This window comes from Mustela putorius, unplaced genomic scaffold, assembly GCF_011764305.1.
Source record: "Mustela putorius furo isolate JIRA1106 unplaced genomic scaffold, ASM1176430v1.1 tig00003834_pilon_pilon_pilon, whole genome shotgun sequence".
NCBI lineage: Eukaryota > Metazoa > Chordata > Mammalia > Carnivora > Mustelidae > Mustela > Mustela putorius.
In genome coordinates, this window is record NW_025421987.1 from 122,617,629 (window position 1) to 122,644,217 (window position 26,589).

The 26,589-nt window shown below is 36.0% G+C and overlaps 1 protein-coding gene across 3 annotated transcripts in view; it reads left to right on the forward strand.

The window, feature by feature from the left end:
- Positions 1 to 26,589, forward strand: part of CMC1 (C-X9-C motif containing 1) — an 89,604-nt gene that overhangs the window by 14,462 nt on the left and 48,553 nt on the right. For all 3 annotated transcript variants that reach the window (XR_006609265.1, XR_006609267.1, XM_013057171.2), the window contains exon 2: positions 6,074 to 6,163. Coding sequence is in view for 1 of the 3 variants with exons in the window: in XM_013057171.2 (XP_012912625.1) it covers positions 6,074 to 6,163 (90 nt within the window). In the remaining 2 variants the exon portion in view is untranslated. The remainder of the gene's footprint in view (positions 1 to 6,073; positions 6,164 to 26,589) is intronic.

A 26,589-nucleotide genomic window follows, 5' to 3' on the forward strand; every position in this document is an offset into this window, starting at 1 on the left:
TTATTCACAAGTCTGGTCCTTAACTAGAAATAGTTTGTTGAACCCTGGCATAGGCAGTGAAAATTGGGATACAACTATAGGTGTGGTAAAGAGGAAAAAAAAATCATGTGAATATCTTCATATCATTCTTTGGAAAATTTGAAATGGATAGTTTCCTTGTGAAATATAAATTTGCTAAAAACTGTAACTGACTAAAAAATAAAAAGCCCTTAGAAAATAGAATTGGTAGGTAAAACTCTGTGTCTCTCTCACACACAGAGACTGCAAGACCTAGGCCCTAACAGCTGGTGTACCGGTCAAGAATTCCAGCAGAGAGCCATTGGTCCTGTGACTGTGGTAGCTAGTTGGGCAAGTCTGAAATGTAGGGCCGGCCAAGCTATGAGGAAGAATGGCTATCAGCATTAGAACCCTTGGTTCTGAGCTGGAGCTGCAGTTTGCAGAAGGCATTCTTTACGAAAATCTTAGTTCTGTTCTTCAGGCTTTTGAAGGCAGCTATGATCCCCAAAATACCACCAATGCTGTTCTTCAGGCTTTTGAGACCCACCCAGATTAGCTAGGAAAATCAAGTTTACTTAAAGTCAAGTGATCATAGACTTTAATCACATCTGCCAAGTACCTTCCCAGCATAACCTGGATTAGTGTTTGTTTAAATAACTGGAGAGGATAGCCTAGCCAAGTTGATTCCTAAAACTGATAGCTACAGGTAGTTTCTACCAAACTTTAAAGGAACTGTTAATCTTTATTTTATATAGAGTGTTCAGAGAATACAAGGGGAGGGTTAGGTCCCCAGTTTATCATTTAAATAATGTAACTGTTATACAAAGCAACACAGAGGAAAATCATGGGCCAATCTCAACAGGAAGATCACTATAAAAATTCTAAATGGAATTTGAGCATCCAAGACTGAGGTGCTGTTAGTTCATACTTACTTTACTTTCTAAAGGACCTAGCCAGTAAGCTTTTAAGAAGAAAGAGCAGAGCTGTCCCTGTGATTGTCCACATAGAAATTAGAAGACTATGGCCAATTTACTAGAATTAATGAGAAGTAAGATTGTGTTGGCTATAAGGACAATAAGATTTAAGTGAAACTAGCGACAAATAATTACATGTTACTTAACCCTTATTAGTAGAAGTAAATCTAGTAAAAGAATAATATCTTTAAGGAGAAAATTACAGAACGTTTTATCTACTTAATTATTTAAAGTTACATGTTAAAGTCATCCACTGTGAGTGCAGTTATTTATCATGTTTTAAAGCTAATATATTATAAATTGAGGTAAAATATGCAGTGAAATCTGCAGGTTGTAAGTTGTGATACATGTCTACAACTGACCGAATCAAGACCTCTCCCAGAGGGTATTCTCCTCAACTCTCATAGATAACCAGTGTTCTATTCTTTATCACCACAATTTTTTATGTTCTTGAATCATGTAGTATTTACTCTTGGGCCTGGCTTCTTATTGTCAACAGTTTTTAAGCTCCACCCATGCTGAGTGTATCAGCAGTTATTGTATTGCTGAGTAATATTCAGTTGGGCATTTAGGTTGTTTCCAATTTTTGGCTAGTGTGAATGCTTCCATAAACAGACTTGTACAAGTCATTTTCTGGAAATGTGTTGTTATTGACGTTAGGTGAATGAATACCTAGGAGTGGAAAGTAGGTTGGGTGTATATTTAACTATAACTTAACAATTAGTTTTCCAAAGAAGTTTATCTCTTCACACTCTTACCAGCAATATATGAAAGTTCCACTTGCTCCACGTTCTGACATTTGGTGTTGTCACTATTTTTAATTTTTAGTCATTCTTGTGGGTGTGAAATAGTATAATGGGGTTCATTTGCATTTTCTTAATGACTGATGATTTTGAAAACCTGTTCATTTACATATTTACAATTTGTATATATTTTTGAAGAGTCCATTCACACCTTTTGTCCCTTTTTTATTGGGTTTTTTATTTGGTTGTTTGTATTTTTGTTATTGATCCGTAGGAGTTCTTTATGTATGCTAAATTCAAGTCCTTTGTCAAATAAGTCTATGTATCTACATATATAGATATAGAACTGTACCTATTTCTGTATTTATCTGTGTCTGTAGCTATCTGTCTATCTACCATGAACGCTTTCTCCTGGCTAGCCTTTTAATTTTCATCATGGTGTTTTTTGATGAACAGGTTTTATATTTGATGAAATTAAATTTATCTTTTTCTCTTCTGTTTAGTGTCTTTGTGTCTTCTTATATCTTTTTCTACTCTGAGGAATTGAGGGTTTTTTTTGGTTTAATAGTTTTCGTTTTCATATTTAGGTTTATAATCTGTGGCAAATTAGTTTTTATGGGTACTGTGAAGTAGATCAGAAGGTTTAGGCTGATTTCCCCCCCACCTCCATTTTTATCCAGGTCTACTACCATTTATTGAAAATGCTTTTATTGGGTGCCTCAGTGGCTCATTCGGTTACACCTCTGCTTTCAGCTCAGGTCATGATCCCAGGTTCCTGGGATCAAGTCCCACATCAGGCTCCCTGCTCAGTGAGGAGTCTGCTTCTTCATCTCTCTATCCTTCCTCTTTGCTCACACTCTCAAATAACTAAAATATTAGAAAAAAACGCTTTTGTTTCTTCATTCAGTAACCTTGGCGAATATGTCGAAATAAAGTGACTGTATCTAAGTGGAAACATTTCTGGACTCCGTTTTGTTACATCAATCTATTTATGCTAATTATACCTGTACTGCACCACCTTGATTTCTGTAGCTTTGTAGTGAGACTTGGAATCACCTGAAGTCAGGTATGTAAGTCATCCAGATTTGTTCTTTTATACTGTTTTGGTTATTCTAAGTCCTTTACTCTTAGATGTTTTTAAGCTTTTTAAAATTATAACTTTATTTTGAAATAGAGTAACACATAAAGCTGCAAAACATGGCAGTTTTCATGTTCCCTTTCTCCAGTTTTTCCTAATGATACTGTCTTTCATAATCTTCATTTAGGTCTTCAGTGAGTATGATATTGCCCTCAAAGGGGCAAAAATTGTTAACGGAGGGAGAAAATCTTACTCTTTCAATATATGAAGTACTGTTATACATGAAGCATATAAATAGACAATGTGTCTGTGGTATTTCATGGGGGGCATTAGGAAAAAACTAAAAAGGCTCTACTAGAGTAAAAATGGAAAAGAATTGGAACACACTGCTCTAAATTATACATAAGGAAAACAGGAATTGGCATTGGTATGCTAATTCAGGTACATACCTTAGTTGAATTTTATCAAATTTTATGTGTGTGTGTGTGTGTGTGTGTGTGTTTATGATATTTTATGGCTGGTGAATAGTTAGGTAGCCGTGATCACAGCATTCAGAACTATTCAGTCAGCACAAAGGAAACCTCTGTTTGCTTTTAATCGTCCTACTGCTTCCTTAGCTCTGAACTACTGGGAACCAGTGATCTGTTTTCCATTACTCCAGTTTTGTCACTTTAAGAATGTTATATAAATGGAATCATACAATATGTAGCCCTTTGAGATGGTCTTTTTTTCATTCAATTTAATGCGCTTGATATCCATTCAAGTTCCTGCCATTGTTGGATGTCAGCAATCCATTCTGTTTTATTGCTGAATAATATTCCGTTGTCTTGCTGAACTGTTACTTATCTGTTGAAGTACTTATGGGTTAATTCCATGTTTTGGCTGTTATGGGTAAAGCCACAGTGAACATCTGCCCACAGGTTTTTGTGGGAACATATTTTCATTTCTTGGGATAAATCCTGATGAGTGTTTTGCTGGGTCACATGGCATTAAGTTAAACATAAAAGTTAAACTTAGGTTTAACTTAATAAGAAACTGCCATTTAACATAAGTTAAATGCCATTTAACGTAAGTTTAGTTAAGTTTTAGTTAACATAAGTTAAGTTTAATATAAGTTAAACTTATGTTTAACTTAATAAGAAACTGCTTGATTATCTTCCAGAGTGCCTGTACCATTTAATGTTCCTACTAGGAATGTCTGAGAGATCCAGTTACTCTGTATTCTTGTTAGCACTTAGTATTACTACTTTTTTTCTTTCAGCCATCTTAATAGGTCTTTAGTGATAACTTTTGTAATTTTATTTTGGATTTTCCTAATGACTAATGATACTAAGCATCTCTTCATGTGTTTATTGCTATCCTTCTATCTTTTTGTATAGTGTCTGTTCAAGTCTTTTGCCCATTTCTAAATGGATTGTTTTCTTACTGCTGGAGTTCAAAGAAGTCTGTATGTATTTTGGATGCAAATCCTTTTTTAGATACGAAATTTGTGAATAACCTTTTCCACTATGTGGCTTGTCTTTATCTTCCTAAGAGCAGTTTCTGTGAAAGCTTTTAATTTGGATGAAGTTTAAATTTATTGATTTTTTTTTTCCTTTTATGGATCATGAGTTTGGTTTATGTATAAGAACTCTTTGTTTAACTCTGGGTCATGAAGATTTTCTTCTATGATTTCTTATACAAGTTTTTTTCCTTGATCTTTTAATTTTGAAATAATTCAGAGACTCACAGGAAGTTGTGAAAAATATTGTATAGAGTCCTACATGCCCTTTGTGCTGCTTTCCCTCAGACCTACCTGCTACACTCTGAAAAATCAGCCCACACGGAGAAGTCATGTATAGGTGCTCTAGTTTACAGTTCTCACCACGCCCATTCATCAGCCATTTCATACCAGAGGTTAAATGGGTAAGTGAAGAAAGAAGTCATCTTGGAAGTAGATCCTCCAGCCTCAGCTTTTGTAGCTGTTGAAGTCAATGCCAGTCCTTTGCCTCTTCTAGAAGAGGCCTCAGATAACTATGAAGCTGAGAAGGGTCAATTCTCCTTAACTTTCTGAAGTACTGGCCTGTTGGAACTCTATGCATAACAATGTTTGTTTTATGCCACTAAGTGTGTTGATGGCTTGTTGCACAACAGAAAGGGGTGGCTTCATGTCAGTAGGATTGGGATAGAGGTTTCAGTCCCTACACATCTGAAAATATCTTCACACTCTTAATTGGCTTTGGAATCCTTGGATATAAAGAAATTCATTCTCAGAGCTTTGAAGTTATTTCTCCATTGTCTTCATGTATCAAAGTCTTGCCAGTGAAACAATATAAATCTGATTCTCATTCCTCTGTGGGGGTAACGTTTTCTCCCTTTTGAAGCTTTTGGGATTTTTGACCTTCATATATTTCTTTACAGTGTGCATAGGTAATCCGTAATCCATTTCTGTCTGAGGACTCATGTCTTTATATTTACTTTAGTGTATTTCTTAAACTTACTGTAAATTCTTTTTTTTTTTTTTACTCTTCTAAGTCTCCAAGGTTTAAATATTTCTTGATTAATTACAGTTGGTTTTCCCCTTTCACCATGTTGTCCCACCAAATTTAAGTGATTCTTGGCTATTTTGTTGTTGATTTTGTTTGCTTTTTAAGCTGCCGTTTTACACGCTTGGCAAATACTCTCAGTTCATGGCTGCCTATATCCAAAGGTTGTTGGGAATTGAGTAGTACCAGGAAAAGTTTAGGGGTCCTGGTCTTCCTATGTGTCACTAGATACTGGGAAATGTCCTGATCCTTTGGGGATAAATACATGTTATTTACTAAACTACTTGTGTGTCTCATAATCTTGGATCTGTTCATCTATCCTTGAATCTCAGTATTGATAAAAATCCTCTTTCTTTGGGTTATGTTAAGAAGGGAAATTATAATGTTTTAGTTTATGACCTTTTGACAAGGCTGCATAGAATGTTATCAAAAGTGTTGCAGTGTAGCTTGTAGAAATTTTTAGAAACGTATTGCTTGTGTCCCACATTTTTTTGTTTTATATAAAAAAATACTTAGAATGATTTTTACTAACTAAAATAATCACAATCTTAATGAAGTTGTGAGAGTCAGCTTTTAATATATTTGCATAGGCTTTCATTTTGAGTAAAGCGGATATTTTTTCCCTAAATTGGTGATTTACTTGAGACTTCACTATATTAAACTGGTGATTTTTTCCCTAAACTGGTGATTCCCTAAACTGGTGATTTACTTGAGACTTCACTATATTAAAGAATGATCTTTTTTTTTTTTCCCCAGGGCAGCATCTCAGACATGTTGAAAAGGATGTTTTGATCCCTAAAATAATGAGAGAAAAAGCCCGAGAGAGATGTTCTGAACAAGTTCAAGGTAAGATTCAAATATTCATATAAAGATCAAATTCATTTTTTTATAATATGATCTGAATTTAATCCTTAGCCTCAGAGTCAAGTAGTCAATGAATTAATATGTATGAATTGCTTCTCACCCTTTCACAGAGATACCAGTATTTCAGCTTTCAGAACTTCCAGACGGTGTTCAGTTCATTTACAATTTAAAAATATTTTCCCAAATTACTAGTAAAAAAAATTTTCCCAGGAGTACAGTTACATATATAGAGAAACTTGGTTATTAGTATTTTAGAGAAACAAGTTATTCCGGTGATTTCGATAGGGAAAGAAGAAACCTCAAATGTAACATGTACCTGTTTTTTCTTCAGCAACATTCTTATATATTCTAAGATGATTTTCTTTGGTGCCATTGTCTATTTCTGAATTGTTACTGTAAGTACTACTAAGATTCCATTGAGACTTTTTATTTTTTACTTTTCTATATTTTAGGATATTTATGTAAATGAATGCATTAGGCACCCACATATGTATGTTTTGTTTAGAAAATGTTTCTTAATGCAGGATACTCCTGTATTCTGTACATCTAGAAGACATGCTGTTGATTAATATATAAAATTTAGTGAAAACATGTAAACAAAGCAGTGGAAGGTAAAAACTGAGGCCATAGATGGGGGGGTCATTAGAAAAGCAGATGACAGACAGTATTACTGTAGAAACAAACATCTTTTTACACAAATCTATCCCTGAAATGGCCATCTAAAAGAGGTAGTAGTAAAATTTTTGCTGATGTACACCATTTTTCTGGCTTCCCTTCTTCACTTTTCCCTGTAGTCTTCTTCCTTGAGGGACTTCAGTGATTCTTTGTGGAGGATGATGGCCTGTGATTCCCATCAGCAAGTTTCTCTATAGGGAGCCAGGCTGTGACATCTGTAGTTTTGGGACTCTGTCAGTAATGTTTGGATGCCGGGAACATTTCTGTCCCTCTGATGCTGTTCTTTGAGAATGACCTCTGAAATCCTTGGATTGAAGCGATAAAAGAAGAGTAATTCTCACAGTGGACATAGTGTGGTGGTCATTTCTGTTTGTTAGATGACTTATTGTGCCCTATTCCAGTTTCAGATTCATTCATAAGATTTAAGTTAAATCCATCCATAAATAATGTTATCAGTAATTACTTCGTCTATGATACTAGTTTTGCTTTCACTGTGAATTAGTTGTTTAATCAGAGCACCTTCCTTGCACTCACACCCCCAGGTATCAGGAGTAACTAACCCATTGCCATCTGCAGGCAGGGTTCACTGCAAAGCTAGAATTGGCAGGTGTCATGCAGATAGTCTGGAGATAATTCTCCACTTGCCTCAGAACTTTAAAATAAGTAAATAAATGTGTGTGTGTGTGTGTATACACACACACACACACGTATATATTTATATATATAAAATCTCCTGACCCAGGTGAGGGAGGATAAAAATTAACAATGTGTAATGGAATTATAGGGCTAAATTTTTACTACCAGGAAGATTTACTTGCTACTGATATATTGGTTCAAAGTTATAAATATGAGTTGTATTTATTCTGTTTTTAACACCCTATTCTGATATCTAGAATGAAAAAAAGCTAGCTAACTCAATTACAGATTGAGTTTTTACTCACATGATACAGATGAAAATGCAGAATTGGGTTTGGGTTTCAGAACTGCCTTTGCTAACTCCTAAAACAATGAAACTGTTTTTGGTTTTTTTAAAAAACAAAAGAAATAGAGTATAACAAAATATAAGTTTGTGTTGCACAACTATCATATAACGAGTGGTACAGAAAAAATGTTTATTTTTTGCTTTATCAAAAGTTAAGTTGTTTTTAGGATGTTGACTTAGTTAAATCTTTCTTAAAATATACTTAAAATCTTCTGAAGACTGAAAGCATCTTAAAATTTGAGATCTGCTTGGGTTTTTTCAATGCATTTGTCCCTGTTAGAACATGGTGTAACAATTGATTTTTTGAATATTTGAATCTTTTATAGATAATCATATATTGACTTTTTTTTTAGGCCATATGGTCTAAGACTGTTATAGAATCTAAAATTATTTTATAAAACAATACTCTTTAGTATTCTTGCTTAACCATGTGGTTTAGTCAAGAACATACATTGGTGTTCAGCAGCAGCAGATCTATATTTGAATTGAACAATAAGATGTAATTTAGAATCAGGACACTCACCTTGTAGTTTATTTACTATTTATAGCCTTTGCTTTATTAAATAATTATAGAATTTTTATATAAAAACATTGTGTGTGCTCACTGTATAGTTTTTCGATAAAGATACAGGAATTTTAATAAGTGATCTGACTTTCTGCTAAATGCCTTAAACCTGATTATGTAGGAAAGCTTTTCTGTTTGATTTTTTGCAAGTCATTTCATCCCAGCTGATCATAAGAACTGGGTCAGACTGCCAGCAACTTAGGTTTGTGAAGGGAATGGAACAGCTTTTGCAGGGACAAAGAGAAATGAAATCACTTTCAATGAAAGAAGGATGCCTCATTATAATCACCAACAGCAGTTATTGACAGCTACACTTCCTATTAACAAGGAGCATTTAACTAAGAGTTTGGCTGTTGGATCTTTGGACTTGATCTAATTTGCTAGCATTAATTAGTTTCTTTTGAGCACAGACACTTGGTGCTCACAGCTATAGATTTGGAGGGCTAATTAGGATAGAAAATTGAACAGAATGGGGTAAGGCATTAACCTTCAACCATTACCAGCTGGGACACTGATAAAGACCACAGAGTCCAAATGCTCCCTATTGATGTGAAGAGTACCCTAATGAATATCAATTTCAGCCAGGTTGCTATATTCTTACTAGTTCTCTCTCCATTATAATTTTTAACCAGTTTCTGCGATACCTTCATTATCTGTATATACACTATTGGTTTTTACTCTACACTGATTTAGTCTGAGTTGCACATTTCATCTTATGTTTAAACACAATTAAAATTTGTCTTAAGTAGCTGATAACATTTAGAATGTTTCATTGTTACATGCCTTAATGCTTCTAAAACTTAATTTTTATTTACAATTCATGATTCTTATTCTACAGTGTATGTTTATAAAGTCACAATAACTGTCATTTCAAGTAATGAAAACTATAACCAGAAACAAGAAAATCTCAGCTTCTGGGTAACAAGTAAGCAGTACTTGTATTAAACTGGTGTCAACTTGATAATCTTTGTCTTTATAAAATATGCTTTTTTGCATTTTTTTATATAGAAAAATAATACCTATTACCTTTTCTTTTGGAATTTAACCTTAATTTGATGAGTAAAGGTGGCTTAACTTAGAGATTAGATACAGAACTGAGAATGCTGATCTTGTTATTATATACACTCAGATAAGATTAACTGTTGGTAGAGTATACATCAACAGAAAAGCAAGTGATCAACTGGTTGAGATAGAAAACTGAACTTTATAGTATTCTTTTGCCAGTGATACTGGCAATGAATAGAGCCACTAAAATTACCAGTGTATTTTTAGATATTAACACAATGAACACGGACAATGTTGGGAACAAAACTGAAGGAAAATTCTAGAATGTCATGGCTCTCTCCAGGTCTCCCATTTTCTAAAAGCCAAAACAGAAATTCTCTTTCATCAAGTATGATGGTGGAATCATTGGTTTTCTTGGATCTGGGAGTTACCAGCTTGTGGTGTTTTAGGAAGACAGTTTGATGACCTCTGGAGGTTACTTTTCATTCTGTGACTTTTTCCATGTGTCTGACTCTGCTAATTTAATTTAATTTTTAATTTTTCTGTGTTAGTAATATTGTGTCACCTATACTGTATGTTGTCTGTGTATATATGTGTGTGTGTATAGTTTGTCATATATACATTGCATAGTTTACATATGTGCATATTCTATACATTCTTGTGTTACAGTTTTTCTTCTGGAAGTAGTCCATGAGAGGAATAATCACTGAATTGATGCTTTGTAAAAATTCATTATATTTTGTTGCTTTTTCTGAATTGCATAGTTGACATTTGATATAAAGCTTCCACATTGAACAACGAAATTAACTTTAAAAATAACTTTTTTTTCTTCTTGCTATGACACATCAAGACCAAAGTAGTACTCTGTCATCGGGGATGGCCTGGAGCTCTCTTTAACCTAGATGTATCTACTGCTCACTAACACCTTTTTTTTTTTTTAATCATATTTTAATGTTTCTTTTGTATAATGTCTTCTTCTGAGTCCGTTTTGATCTTTTGCCCAATAGGTGGTAACAGTTAGTTCTAAAGGAATTCTGTAAACCATAAGGAAGCACAGATTCTTCATTTCTTTGAGACCTTGCAGAGCTGTAGCAAACAGAATATCTGTCGTCTTCTGTCCGTCACATGCAATGAAGTATGTTACATTTTACAAATTCCAAGGATTATGAACTGACAGGAAAAAATCAAATTAAGAATACTTTGGATATCCTTTAGGATGTTTACAGGTGGAAAACTATCAAAACTTAATTAAAACAAACTGGAGGACTGAAGACTGTGCATGGTCAAAGAAATCCATCTTTTATCCAACTGTGTTACTTGAACCTGCCAAAAACTTTCCCTTTGTTGTTTGAGTGGTGCTGTTACCACTACATATATTTTTGCCATTGAACAGTTCATCAGTGTTAATTAACACTAGGGAGGGTCAAATATGTAAAATCACCAAGTGTGATGCATATTGTTAAGAGTATGTTACATACATTAAGAAATAATAGAGAGATTGAAAGTGCAGTTCTTCTTCTTTGGCCCTGCACTGGACTCATCGTGTATTTACACTCATGGCTAAGGTTTCTTACAGCCAAAGGGAAAAGGCACATGAAATGGAGGAGACCAGGCACATGCTTCCAAGAGCCCTCTCCCAGTAGTCACTCAGGATGTGCTTAATTCCTCCAGTGTTGAATTGTGACTCCATGTGTGAAGTGTTGTGTACTGGGGAAACTCATTAGAGACTTAGTCCTCAGAGTTTTTATTAGGAGTTGGTCACACAGGCATCCTTTGGTTAGCATTACCAAAATTTCAGACTCCCAGAAGGAAAGCAGGTGTTCAGCATAAACCATATGGTTTGCACAAACAGTTTAGAGACAGTGAGCCACTCTTAGCAATTAGGGAACGGTGGGAACACTCCCAAAATCCAAGTTGTCAGACACCAGCTAGGCCAACCTTCCAAACAGGCTTTTCTAAAGATAACAGCATCAGGCCTGCCGTGTTCACCCCTTTCTGTACATGGACATAATACAAATTAATTGCCAGTAAGTACTTGTGTATGCCTCTCAGGCCTGATGTCATGACTTTATGAGTAATAGACCTATATCTGACAAATGCAGCTGAATTATTTTTAAAATGACTGAGCAAGGTATATGGTGGTCATTACTTATTGATCATAGTGCTTCTCCATTATGTTTAATTCATACCTGTATTGTAGGACTTAATGGCTTATCATGACTGCCTTGTTTCTGCATAACAGGGCAGTTTTGTAATTATGACTGTACATAAGTACTCTTGAATGAATTGGCTAGTTTTCTTCCCACAGAGAGAGGTGTAGTCTCTTTGAGTTTTTGAAGTAAGTTAAATATGTAAATGCTAACTCTTTAAGGGACTACATTAGCAGGGAGTTTTGTCAGGGCAGATGAATTTAGTATCTCAAATGTAATTTATGCAACTTATTTTTGAAGGTCTAAGTGTGAAAAGTCTACTTGAAACTTTTGTGACTTGAAACTTAGGAATATTGTTAAGATGAATAAATAACATATGAACTAACTTCTTTATTCTTCTTTGTTTACTTCATTAACAAGTTTTTATTATATCCCAGCTTTCCTAGGCCTGACCTTTCAATGATTTTGCTGTAATAGTCTTAAATTCTTTTATCTTATGGGAAATTAATCCAAAATTAAATAGGGGCTTGAAACAGTACCATCCCTTGTTTACAAAACCTAAGTATAAGATCACATTTCACTTAACTGATGATCCTTAAGTTGTAATTGACATTCTTTCAAGATAAAGCGGATGGCTGGTTAACTTTGTGCAAATACTCACAAATATATATATATATACACATATATATATATACACATATATATATATACACATATATATATATATACACATACATACATATATATATAAAATTATTTTTTAAAAAATTTTATTTATTTATTTGACAGATCACAAGTAGGCAGGCAGAGGATGAGGGGGAAGCCGCTCCCTACTGAGCAGAGGACCCTCCCCCGACCATGCAGGGCTTGGTCCCAGGACCCTGAGATCATGACCTGAGCCGAAGCAGAGACTTAACCCACTGAGCCACCCAGGCACCCCACAAGTAATTATATTTTGACTGAAATACATTCTTAGAGGAATCTTGTCTATTGGAAAGGGGGGTAATTTATAAATCTGGTTAGTACAAAACTCTGGAATGCATTTAGATTTAGAACCACTTAAATAATCAGTTCCTTTTTACAGAAGGCTAGAATTTGGTTGGAACTATAATGTATAAAACAGATAAAGACAGCATTTTATTGTAGTATGTTTAATTTTATCACATTTACAGAGCCAACATGTAGAAACAATCTTGCATTATTTTCATGAAGCAAATTATAAATCAGATATTATTGATTGCAGATGTAGCCTAGTATGTATCTCCTCTTCCAGTTCATTTTTCTGGCTTTCTTTTTGAGGAATACATAATAAAGAGTAAATCCTAAATCATATAATGTAGTAGTCTAAGTAGTAATGATTTCTTATGATTTACTCAGATTTTTGGAATATTCAATTAAACAGCTATGAGAGAAATTTTGATCCAAGGCCCAGAAAGAAGTTTATCTGGCATCATATTTTAACATATTGGTTGTCTAGCATTCAGTTGATAGCATTCAGTTGTACTATTTGCATATATTTTAGTGTTATCCAATTACCATATCACTAAAGATATATTTTTATTTTATTTTAGATTTAAAGATTTTATTTACCTGACAGAGCGAGAGCACAAGCATGGGGAACAGAAGAGGGAGAAGCAGGCCTGCTGAGCAGGGAGCCCAATGGCAGGGCTCAATCCCAGGACCCTGGGATCACGACCTGAGCTGAAGGCAGATGCTTAACTGACTGAGCCTCCCAGGTGCCGCTGAAGATATATTTTTACAAGCAAAAAAGAACTTTCAGGTTCCCTTATGCACTTGAATGGAACCTTAGGGTTATATGCAACATAGTCAGAAATGTTTACTGAATATTCCCTAGCCATTGTTACATGGACAGTGAATGAAACAGAAATTCTTATTACAGACCTTACATTTCAATGAAGGAGGGAGGTAAATATTGTAGGTTATTATAAGTAAATATAAGTCATCTGGAGAAAAAGTTGAGTGAGGGCCATGGGGAGTGCTAGAATGGTGCTGCAGTTTAAGGATGTGATGGGGGATTAAAAGGGTGATAGCACTGGAGATGATGAGGATGAACGCATCCAAGACATACATTGAAGGTAGAGGCAACAGGAAAGAGATAGCTTCCTATGAGTTGTCCTGAACAAATAAAAGGATGGGACTGTAGTTACCAGAGATGAGGCAAAATTTTGTGAAGAAATATTAGTTTAGTTTAGTTTTTGGTGATTGATGGAGTAAGAGTTTAGTTTTGGACATGTTAACTCTGAGGTGCCTAGTAGACATCTAAATTTGAAGCCACTATATTAATAATACTGTATTAAGCAATAGTAAAAAGTGATCAGTTTTAAAGGGAAACATAGGAGTAGACTGTTTATGCAAATGCAGTGGTTTTGGTATCAAAAACTGACATTTTTATTTCTTGGTTTTTCTTTAAGATTCCACATAGGCCATTTCCCTTCCAGAGCAAATCATAACTACACTGATTTGTTAATTTAACAAACTATACCTCAGTACTCGAAGGGAGAAACTAATGGTGCCAAGTACAGAGAGGAATGTGAGGATATGGTCTCATACCATAATAGATTATTCAGTATTGTGTGATGAGTTAATATATCACAGTTGGGGGGCACCTGGGTGGCTCAGTGGGTTAAGCCTCTGCCTTCAGCTCAGGTCATGATCCCAAGGTCCTAGGATTGAGCTCCACGTCGGGCTCTCTGCTCATTGGGGAGCCTGCTTCTTCTTCGCTCTCTGCCTACTTGTGATCTCTGTCTGTTAAATAAAATCTTAATAAAAAAAAAAAATCACAGTTGGTGTCAGAATCCAGGTATCTTAATTCCCAGTTTAGTGCTCTTCCATTAACATGCCATTTAACTATGTCAAAGATAGCAAATAAACTTTATGCTGACTTTCAGCAGTTGGAAGTGGTTGCCTACCATACTATAAGGGGATCAATCAAAAACCATGTCATTAGATCACTTAGCTATGTCTTTCTTGGGTGGTAGATTTGGTAAGTGATGATATGCTTTGCATATGTGCTAGTTTATTTTTAGTTACTACTTTCCTGTTGCTGGATTGTGTGTGCTATGTATTATTTATCACAGACTTTACCAAAATGGAAACGTTATTTTCTTCCTGTAGCTTAAGTGATTCTGAGTTTTTATTTCATTTTTGGGGAACATTTCTGGTATTTCCTATGGCACTCTTAGAGCTATAGCTCTATACCTATGCAAACTATAAACCATTTACTTGTTAAAAATGCAGTCATACCCATGCAGCATAAGAATGTGATTTATGCTTTGAAATTGAATGTTTTCTTTATTTTTATAATTAACAGTTAACAATATCTACTTCTTTGATTTTTTTTTTTTACTAGAATTGAAACATTTTTATTTTCATTACCTTATATCTTATGAAATCACTCAGTAAAATATGTGGTAACTAATAGTTGAGTCTATGAAGGATCATTAAAAAATGTTAATATGCTCACATCACTAAGTACATGGTGTAGTTCTAGCACAATTATAAATATATGTTGAAAAAAGTAAATACATCCAAAATTTAGTAAGTATCTGAAACACGAGAAGGTGGATCATAGGCTCTGTAATTTGCATAGCTTTTTCAGTCTTCAAAATGAAAACATTACTTTAAGCTTTGTCTCCTACATGCACAAATCATAAATGTACAGTTTGTGGATTATGATAAAGTAAACATATGGGTAATTATTGTTGAAATCAAGAAATAGAAATTGCCAGAAGTTGTCCTTCTTCCAGTCTCCTCCCAATCACCGTCCTTTTCCTGCTCTGCAAAATAACAACCATTTTGACTGAGAACTTCATAGATTAGTTTGCCTGTGTTTTAATTTAAATGGAACCATACAGCGTGTGATCTTTTGTGCCTGGCTTCTTTCACTCATTATATTTGTTTTATCCATGTTTTTGTATGAAGTTATAGTTCTTTCATTTTCATTGCTATATAGCACCATCATATGAATGTGCTGTAATTTATAGCATAGAAATGGGATTTCTGGGTCATACACTGTATATAACTTCAATTTCAGTAGATAATGTTAAACAGACTTCCAAATGACTGGAAGTATACCCGGTTTTTAAAAAACAGCCATAAAAGGGTATTGGAAGAAGAAAGGATGGTTGATATAGGTGATTTTTATTTTATAGAATGGATTTTTAAAAATTTTCCCATAATGAACATGTATTTGTAAATATAAAAAAAAAATCAAACTTTTTGTATGTCTTATAGTACAAACATAATAGATCCTAAATAAGGAAAATCTATTTGTAACATATGTGACAAAGGTTTGCTATCCTTAATATATAAAGACCTACCAGTTAGGAATTGGTGAATATCAAATTTAAAAAATGAGCAGAGGACACAAAGTTCCTTTTTGACAAATTACATACATATTATTAAATATGGAAAATACTTGCCCTCGCTTTCAGTGGGTGAATTGCAAACCATGCCTACAGTATTATGTGTAACTAGCAAACTTGATATGTCTTAAAAATTTATGATGGAGAAGTTCCGCTTCTGGCATGGCCTGATAGCTCTGATCGCTTAGGATTCTGCATGTCTCTCTGCAGAAAATAACTATAAAGTATGACCAAAATGTAAAAATAACAACATAAAGTCATTTGAGTGTAGACAAAAGCAGTTGGAAGTCAGAGGGTAGTCACAGTGAAGGAAGGGAATAGTACTGGCTGAGTCTCCATCTTGTAAGATGGCTGTAACTCTGACTAAAGCAAACAAACAGAAAAACCCTTTACTTTTTTAGTCTTTACTCTTACTGGTCTGCAGGACCTAAAATAGGGTTTAGTGTAACTAGTTAGAAAACTTTGTATTTATGTGTGATGGTGTAAGAGGAGGGTAAGAACATTAATCGCAACAAGTTGGGAGCTAGAGAAAGTGAGCCTCATACTGTGTCTAAACTCTGTCTCTGACTCAGTCCTCAACTACATGTGGAGCAAATTCCAAGCCACTCAGTTAAGCTACTCATTCACCAAACTTTGAGCTGCTACCCGCTATATGATGTAGGAGAGATAGGGTCCCACAGTTTGAGGTCAGCAAATAAAATTGACTAAGTGAAAAAGAAAAAAAAATTCTTTAGGAAAAAAACACAGAATCCAAACACTTCACATGATATTGATCGCATGATAGAATGCCAAATTTTTCTAGGTGCACAGAAACAGGAAAACCTGATCCATTTTCAAAAGAAATCAACAGAGGCTAATTTCACGATAACTAAGAGGTTGGAATTAGAGAAGAATATGAAATCAGCTGTTGTAATTGCTTAAACATGTAAAGGAAAATATGCTTGCAATGAATAAAAAGACTGTAAATCTTAACAAGGAATTCAAAATAATAGACCCAAATTGAAATTCTAGAACTAAAAATTACTGTCTGATGTAGGAACTTCAGAATAGAAATGGCAGGAGTCATGAATCTAAAGAGAGATCGATTGAAATAGCTACTCTAAACAATAGAGGAAAAAAGTAATTTAAAAAGATGAATAGAATATCATTGATTTTTAGAACAATATATTAAGGACAACCTTTATGTAATTGGAATTGCATAGTTAGCATAATAGCTATAGTTAAAAACACTGAAAATATTTACTAATAACCACATACCTGCCCACAATGACCCAGCAGCTCTACCTAGGAGAAATGAATCATTTCAACATAATTTTCATTTCTGTATGCTAATATGTACAGTAGATTTTTTTTATAAGAGCCAAAAATGGAAAATAACCCAGGTATTTCTCAATAGAAGGGATAGCCTGATTGTGGTATACTCATACAATGGAATACTCTTCAGCAATAAAATTGAATAACTACTGTATAACACACTGCAGCACAGGTGAATCCTCAAACTATTATTCTGAGTGAAATAGAAAAATGAAAGAACCTACTTAAAAAATACATATTCTAGAATAGACTAAACTAATCCAAATGAGGGTTACACCATTAGGCTGGGAGTGGGCCAGGAAGGAACTTTAAAGGAACTTAGTAGAGTCCTTTTCAATATTCTCTAATTTGTTGGTTTGTGATGCAGAGGTGTGTATACTTTGTTTCATCGAGTGCAGTACTTAAGATTTATTTCCTTGTGTGTTAACTTCCCTAATAAGAAAAAAAAATAAACAAGTATTGTCGCCCTCGGCTCGCAAGAACAACAATCAGCCTGGTATGGTGTTAATGCTTCATCCATTTATATCGTCAGCTTCCTTAGCTTATATGCGGCACGGTGACCAATAAGGGGCCAAGCAATGGGGAGAGCCAATGAGAGTCCTGTTACTATGCTGATTAAATTTGAAAGAGCCAAAAAAAAAAAAAATTTGAAACAGCCAATGACTATGTCCTCCTTTAGGTGGGCTTCACCAGAACGTTCGTTGTTTACTTGCAGCGTATTTTGCTGGCAGTGAGCCAAGCGCCATCTTGTAATGGCGGGGACTTTCCCGGCCAGAGGCAGTCCCCGACATCTCTCCCATTTTTGTTTTATGGCAGAGATCGTGCCTGTCTTAGGTTGTCAGTAGCAGAAAACATCCTTACCTGTCATCAGACACAAGATATCGATGATCTCTGTCCTGTCTTAGGTTGGTATGCTTTTCTACTGATCTTACCCGTCTTTGACTACCAATCTAGCATACTTAGCCATATCTGGGGAGATGTCCCAGCCTCTATTGACATAAGAGCAGGCCTATAGCTCGGCTCTGCTCTCGCTGTGTTCTCCATTGGCGAACTTTTCTGAATAGAAGCAGAATGCCAATAAGGAGGACAAGAAGACCAATTGTGCCAGGCCATTGTTTGGTGAACTGGAACATATTGCTGAATGTTTGAAATAGCTCTGGGAGGGAAGCTGGTTGCACACGCTAGTTATCTCAGTTATCTCAGCCAGAAGGATTCATGTGAAATTTTGAAAATTGTCAGACCAAGCACCCTGCAAATACTGGGAGAGCTGTTGGGAGGAATTCCTGGCCTTATTAAATTGAGAGAATTTTACAGGGGTAACACAAAGGGCTGGGGGTAAGACCCTGTAAGATGGTAACATTACCTTTAACGGCAGTATGATTATATGGCTGAAAATGTCCGAGTGTTTGATTACTCAATTGGATACATGGGGGTGATGTTTGGTTCATGTCTAAGGTAATAGTAAAGTTCCTGGCAGATAGAAGGTATGATTCTGTAAAGACGCAATGTCGGGCTAATTGTGTACAATAGGCAGTCCTAATGTTTGATTAGTTGTGAAAAATGGAGGGAATATTAATGAGGAGTTAGTAACTGGCAAAGGGTAGGGCCAGGCTTTAAGGATTGCTCACAATTCACGGGTCGCTATCGGCGGGAGGTGGAGTGTTAATGCTCCCCATATCAGTAGTATCAGTGGCATCTTCTTTAGCGCCGTCTTCAGGGTCTGGGGCTTGTCGGGTTAACCGCTCAGGAATCCAAATAGGTACTTCCTTGTCATGTGGAAAAACACAAACAGAACCTCGGCTCCAGATTAGTACAGGGTCTGGACCCTTCCTCTGTCCTGTAAGAATATCCTTCCAAAGGATTAAAGGCTTAGGGGAGGAGTTGGTACGTGCTGAATGTCTCTCAGCTGCTGCATGTCCATTTTTATCAAGTGTTAGAATCGTGTTTAGTTTGCCTTTAGGGGACTGAAACGTGTCCCCTATTCCCCCTTTTTGTTTTAAAAGAGCTTGTTTGAGGGTCAAGTGGGCGCGTTCTACTATAGCTTGCCCTTGAGGGTTGTAGGGAATACCATGATTTAAGGTAATATCTAGTTGGGCAAGGAAACTGCGGAATGATTGTGAAGTATATGCAGGACCATTGTCCATTTTTATTTGTCGGGGTTTACCCCAAGTGGCGAAGGCTTGAAGGTAGTGGGAAATAAAGTCTTTGGTTTTTTCTCCTGTATGGATAGAGGCAAAAATGACTCCCAAGCAGGTATCTACCGAGACATGTACATATTTGAGTTTGCCGAATTCAGGGATGTGAGTTACATCCATTTGCCATATATGGTTGGGCAGTAAACCGCATGGATTTACTCCTAGGGAAGGTGACGGAAGCAGCATCACACAGTTTTTACAGGATACAACTATGTCTCAGGCTTGAGCTTTTGTTATATTAAATTTTAATCTGAGTGTGAGTGCATTTACATGAAACAGTTTGTTGTAATGTATCCTCTATTGTAAAGATAAACTGTTCCTTTGTTAGTAGATCCGCGGTGCGGTTACCTTCTGCTAGGGGACCAGGTAGAGTTGTATGTGCTCTGATATGACCTATAAAAAAGGGGGCTTTTCTGTCCCATATTATTGTTTGGAGGTTTTTTAAGGCTTTGGTAATAGAGGATTTGGTACTAATATGACCTACATTTTCAAGAATGGAAACGGCTTGAACAACATATTTGCTATCTGACAAGAGGTTGAAGGGTTCATGATGAAATAATCGAAAGGCTTTTGTAACTGTAAGTAGCTCTGTGACCTGTGGGGAAGTGCTCTGAAACAGGAAGGTCCAATTTTTTTTTTTTTTCCTTTGTGACTATAGCACCCACCCCATGTTTGGATCCATCAGTGAAAACCAATTTAGCACTATCGAGTGGTTTGTGGCGAGTTGCCCTAGGGTAAATGAGTGGATGCGTTAAGCTAAATTGAAGCCATGGGCTTGTAGGATAATGATTGTCGAACTTTGCTGTAACAATGGTCATGGTTATAGCCCAATCGTCATCACATGCTGCTAAGCAGATTAATTGGTCTTGTGTATAAGGAGTGATGATGATGTCAGGTTGTCTGCTAAATGCTGTGACACTGAGTTTTACACCCTTCAGTAAAATTTTTGCAATGGCGTTTGGATACCATGGCAGAATTTTTCCTGGGGAGTAGGCTAGGTTGACCCATGATATGGGTCCTTCCTACCAGAAGACCGCAGTCGGGGCTCGTTCCACAGCGAGAATACAATAATATAGCGTTTTTGAATAATCAATTCTGTCAACCTGAGCAGCTTCCAGTCTTTTTTTGAATTAACTCGATAGCTGCTTGGGCTTGTCTGGACATATGACGGGGTGAAATTGAGATCAGCATTTCCTTTGAGCGTTTCAAATAAAGGATGCAATTCTTCGTTTGTAAGCTTTAAATAAGGCCTAATCCAATTAAGGTCTCCTAGTAGCTTTTGGAAGTCATTTAATGTTTTAAAATTATCTGTTCGTAGGGTTACCTTTAAAGGTTTAACTTTAGTATCATCAAGTCTAGTGCCCAGATAGTCCTTGATAGATGTTTTTTGGATTTTTTCTGGTGCTATGTGTATCTCTTAAGGGCCTCAGCTCCCTCCTGAATAGCTGACTCACCTCTTGGCTTATGTCCCCCAAGGCATCCTCTGAACAGAGTCCATATAGCTAATGTTCCAGGCAGCAATGGTTTGCTTTTATCTCTTTTCTTAAGATCCTCTCCTAAATGGTCCCATTGTGGAATATTTAACAAACCCTCATCCAAAAACCAAGGTGCAACGGTTTCCACTGTAGTTAGAAATGCTCTGACGGTTTTTGATTTCAGCGATGCACCGTTGGCTTTGAGAACGTCCTTTAAAGAACCCTCCAATCTAGATTTTGATAATTCAGAACCCATCTGGCCGCTTAGGTTAATTTCACAAGCGATAAGAAAATCCCGGCTCTATGGCCGCCCCGCTTCTTGTTGCGGTCTTGTAAAATCCCGGCTCTATGGCCGCCCCGCTTCTTGTTGCGGTCTTGTACAAGATTCCCACCACTTTGATCGTGGTCCCTTTCCCGCTTACCTGCGGTTTTTCTCCTTGCAAGGTTTACTACTCGTTAACAAATCCCGGGTTTCGGCACCATCTGTTGCCCTTGGCCCGCAAGAACGACAGTCAGCCTGGTATGGTGTTAATGCTTCATCCGTTTATTTCATCAACTTCCTTAGCTTATATGCGGCAGGGTGACCAATAAGGGGCCAAGCAATGGGGAGAGCCAATGAGAGTCCGGTTACTATGCTGATTAAATTTGAAACAGCCAGTGACAATGTCCTCCTTTAGGCGGGCTTCACCAGAACGTTCGTTGTTTACTTGCAGTGTATTTTGCTGGCAGTGAGCCAAGCACCAACTTGTAATGGTGGGGACTTTCCCGGCCGGAGGCGGTCCCGACAAAATATAGAATTCTAGTCCAGTCCATGCTAAAGTATTTGTAGGTAAGAAAACATATATAGTATATAACATTGACAAGGTTTTAGAGAAGCAGGTTTTTACACTGCTGGCTAGAAATGCAGATCAGCACAAAGTCATGAAAGGCATTTATGAGTATTTTCTTTTTTTATTTTAATTCCAGTTAGTTAACATACAGTGTTAAAATAGTTTGAGATCTACAGTGCAGGGATTTGATATTTCCATATATCACCCTGTGCTCATCACAAGTGCACTTCTGAATCCCCATCACCTATTTAACCTATCCCCACATTCACCTCCCCTCTGGTAGCCATCAGTTTGTTCTCTTTAGTTAAGAGTCTACTTCTTGGTTTGTCTGTTTCCCCTTTGCCCATTTGTTTTGTTTTTTAAATTCCATGAATGAGTGAGATCATATGGTATGTCTTTTTCTTATTGATTTATTTCCCTTAGCATAATATTCTCTAGCTCCACCAGTGTTGTTGCAAATGATGAGATTTCATTCTTTTTTATGACTAAATAATATTCCAGTGCATGTATATGCCATGTCTTCCTTATCCATTTGTCAATCTATGGACACTGGAGCTGCTTCCATAGCTTGGCTGTTGTAAATAATGCTGCAGTAAACATAGGGTGCAATAAAATATATATATATATATAAATATTTTTTTTTTTTCCTTTGGGTAAATACCCAGTAGTGCAATTGCTGGATCATGAGATCCATTTTTAACTATGGATCTGTTTGAGGACTGTTTGAGGAACCTCCATACTGTTTTCCACAGTGGCTGCACCAATTTGCATTCCCACCAACAGTGCAAAAGTATTCCTTTTTCCTCACATCATCAGCAACAGCCGTTGTTTCTTGTGTTTTTTATTTTAGCTGTTCTGATAGGTGTGAAATGTCTCATTGTAGTTTTGATTTACATTTCCCTAATGGTAAGTGATGATCAGTATCTTTTTATTTATCTCTTGGCCATCTAAATCTTTGGAGAAATGTCTGTACATGTCTTTGGTCCATTTCTAAATTGGATTATTTTTTGAGTGTTGAGTTTTATAAGTTCTCTCTATATATTTTGGATACTAATCCTTTATTGGATATGTGATTTGCAAATATCTTCTCCTATTCTGTAGGTTGCCTTTTGTTTTGATATAGTCCCAATAATTCATTTTGCTTTTGTTTCCCTTGCTTCAGGAGACATATCTAGAAAACAGTTGCTGTGGCCAGTGTCAAAGAGGGTATTGCCTGTGTTCTCTTCTGGGATTTATTTATGGTTTATGGTTTCCTGTCTCACATTTAGGTCTTAAATCCATTTTGAGTTTATTTTTGTGTATGGTGTAAGAAAATGGTCCAGTTTTGTTCTTTTGCCTGTTGCTGTCCAGTTTTCCCAGCGCTATTTGTTGAAGAGCAGGTCTTTCCCATTATATATTCTTTTCTGCTTTGTCAAAGATTAATTGACTATAGAGTTGTAGGTTTATTTCTGGATTCTTCTGTTCCTTTGGTTTGTGTGTCTATTTTTGTGTCAGTGCCATACTACTACTTTGTAACATAAAGTCCAGAATTGTGTTGCCTCCAGCTTTACTTTTTTTTTTTTCAAGATTGCTTTGTCCATTTGGGGTCTTTGTATTTCCATACAAATTTTAGAATTCTTTGTTCTAGTTCTGTGAAAAATGCTGTTAGTATTTTGATAGGGATTACATTAAATGTCTAGATTGCTTTCGGCAGTGTTTGTACTTACCAGTGTTTGTGCTTCCAGTCAGTCCATGAGCGTGGAACCTTACCAGTGTTTGTGCTTCCAATCTATGAATGTGGAATATCTTTCCATTTTGTGTCATCTTCAATTTCTACCATTAAGTGTTTTATAGTTTTCAGAGTACAGATCTTTCATCTCTTTGGTTAGGATTATTCCTTGGTTTCGTATTTTGGGTGCAGTTGTAAATGGGATTGATTTCCTAATTGCTCTTTCTGCTGCTTCATTATTGGTGGATAGAAATGCAACAGATTTCTGTACATTGGTTTTGTATCCTGTGACTTCAATCAGTTCTAGCAGTTTTTTGCTATAGTCTTCCAAGTTTTTCTCTGTAGTATCATGTCATGTGCAAATAGTAAAATTTTTACCTCTTCCTTACCTATTTGGATGCCTTTTTTTTCTTTTTGTTGTCTGATTGTTGTGGATTGGACTTGCAGTACTGTGTTGAATAGCCCTGGTGAGAATGGACTTCTTTATCTTGTTCTTGACCTTAGGGGATAAAGCTCCACTGAGGATGGTTTCATAGATGGCCATTATTATGTTGAAGTATGTTCAATCTAAACCTACTTTTTTAAGGATTTTTATCTTGAATGGATGTTGTACTTTGTCTGAAGCTTTTTCTGCAATTTTCTGTTACTGAAGTGATCATATAGTTCTTATCCTTTCTCTTACTTATGTGATGTACCCTGTTGATTGATTTGTAAATATAGAACCACCTTGCAACCCACTTGATCCTGGTGAGTGAATTTTTTTTAAATCTGTTATTGGATTCAGTTTGCTAGTATTTTATTGAGGTGTTTTGCATGTGCGTTCATCAGGGATTTTGGCTTATAGTTCTCTCTTTTAGTGGTGTCTTTGGTATTGGTATCCAGATAATGCTGGCCTCATAGAATGGAGTTTGAAGTATTCCTCTCTTTTCAATATTTTGGAATGTTTTAAGAAGAATAGATCCTAACTCTTCTGGAAATGTTTGGTAGATGTAACCTGTGAAGCCATCTGGTGTTTTGGGAGGTGACTTTTTTTTCCTGTTGGCTTTTTTTTTTTTTTTTAAAGGTTTTATTTCTTAGAGCAAGCACAAGCTGGGAGAGAGGGAGAGGGAGAAAGAGAAGCAGACACTCCCACTGAGCAGGGAACCTGATGCAGGGCCCGATCCCAGGACCCTGGGTTCATGACCTGAGCCAAAGGCAGACGCTTAACTGACTGAGACCTAGGTGCCCCTTTTGGGAGTTTTTGAATTACTGGTTCAGTTTCTTTTTTTCATTCTTAGTCTGTTCAAGTTTTTTACTTCTTCCTATTTCAGTTTGATAGTTTCTATGTTTTCAAGAATTTATTCATTTCTTCTAGGTAGTCCAGTTTGTTGGCATCTAGTTTTTCACACTATTCTTTTACGATTGTTTGTATTTCTGTGGTGTTGATTGTTATTTATCCTGTATCATTTGTGATTTTATTTACTTGAATCCTTTTCTCTTCTTTTCTTGATAAGTTTGGCTGAAGGTTTATCAATTTTATTGATCCCCCCCCCAACTAACCAGCTCCTTGTTTCATTGATCAGTTCTGTTGTTTTCTTTTCTTTCTTTCTTTTTTTTTTTTTTTTTTTTTTTTTTTTTTTTGTTTCCCTGTATCATTTATTTCTGCTCTAATCTTTATTATTTCCTTCCTCTCCTGGTTTTAGGTTTTGTTTTTCTAGCTGCTTTAGGTGTAAGGTTAGGTTGTTTGAGATTTTTCTTCATGAGGTAGGCCTGAGTTGCTATACATTTTCCTCTTAGGACAGCTTTTGCAGCATCCCAAAGGTTTTGGATGTTATGTTTTAATTTTCATTTGAGTCCATGTACTCTTTAATTTCTTATTTCCTGGTTGACCCATTCATTATTTAGTAGCGTATTATTTAACTTCCATTTGTTTGTGGTCTTTCCAGATTTTTTTCTTGTGGTTGACTTCTAGTTTCATAGTGTTGTACTCAGAAAAGATGGATGGTATGACTTTGATCTTTTTTAATTTGTTGAGGCTTGTTTTGTGCTAATATGTGATCTGTTCTGAGGAATGTTCTGTGTGCACTTGAAAAGAATACATATTCTGCTGTTTTAAGATGGAGTGTTCTGAATATATCTGTTAGATCCATTTGTTCATGTGTCATTCAAAGCCATTGTTTCCTTGTTGCTGTTCTGTTTGGACGATCTGTCCATTGATGTAAGTGAGATGTTAAAGTCCCCTACTACTATTGTATTATTATTGAATAGTTCATTTATGTTAGTTATTAAATATTTTATGCATTTGGGTGGTCCTAAGTTTGATGCACAATTTACAGTTATTGTATCTTTTTGTTGGATTATTCCCTTTATTATTGTAAAGTGTCCTGCTTTGTATCTTGTTACAGTCCTTGTTTTAAAGTCTATTTTGTCTGTTAAAAGTATTGCTACTCTGGTTTTGTTTGGCATCCATTTGTTGCTTGATAGCTGTTTGTTTATCCCCTCACTTTCAACTGTAGGTGTTTTTGAGTCTGAATGAGTCTCTTGTAGGCAGCATATAGATGGGTCTTATTTTCTATCCAGTCTGACACCCTGGTGCTTTTTTTTTTTTTTTAAGATTTTATTTATTTATTTGACAGAGATCACAAGTAGACGGAGAGGCAGGCAGAGAGAGAGGGAAGCAGGCTCCCTGCTGAGCAGAGTGCCCAATGCGGGACTCAATCCCAGGACCCTGAGATCATGACCTGAGCCAAAGGCAGAGGCTTAACCCACTGAGCCACCCAGGCACCTCTAATTCCATAAGTTTTTTATGAGCACTTACCAGGGACCAAGTATTGCACACACCCAACACTCTGCACATGACTGTGACAGAAACAGATTTAGTCCTTATTCTTACTGAGTTTAACCAGGGGAGATAGTTATTCAGTAAGTATTCAAATTTAAATTATGGCTAATACTATGAAGAAAGAGTGCTATAAAGAAATGCTTCTAAAGAAATGTTAGAAATATCTGTGATTTAAAAAATTTGTTCTTGGGGCACCTGGCTGGCTCAGTTGGTGGTTTCTGTGACTTTTGATCTTAAGGTTGTAAATTTGAGCCCCATCTTGGGTGTAGAGATTACTTAAAAATCTTTAAAAAATTTTTTTTA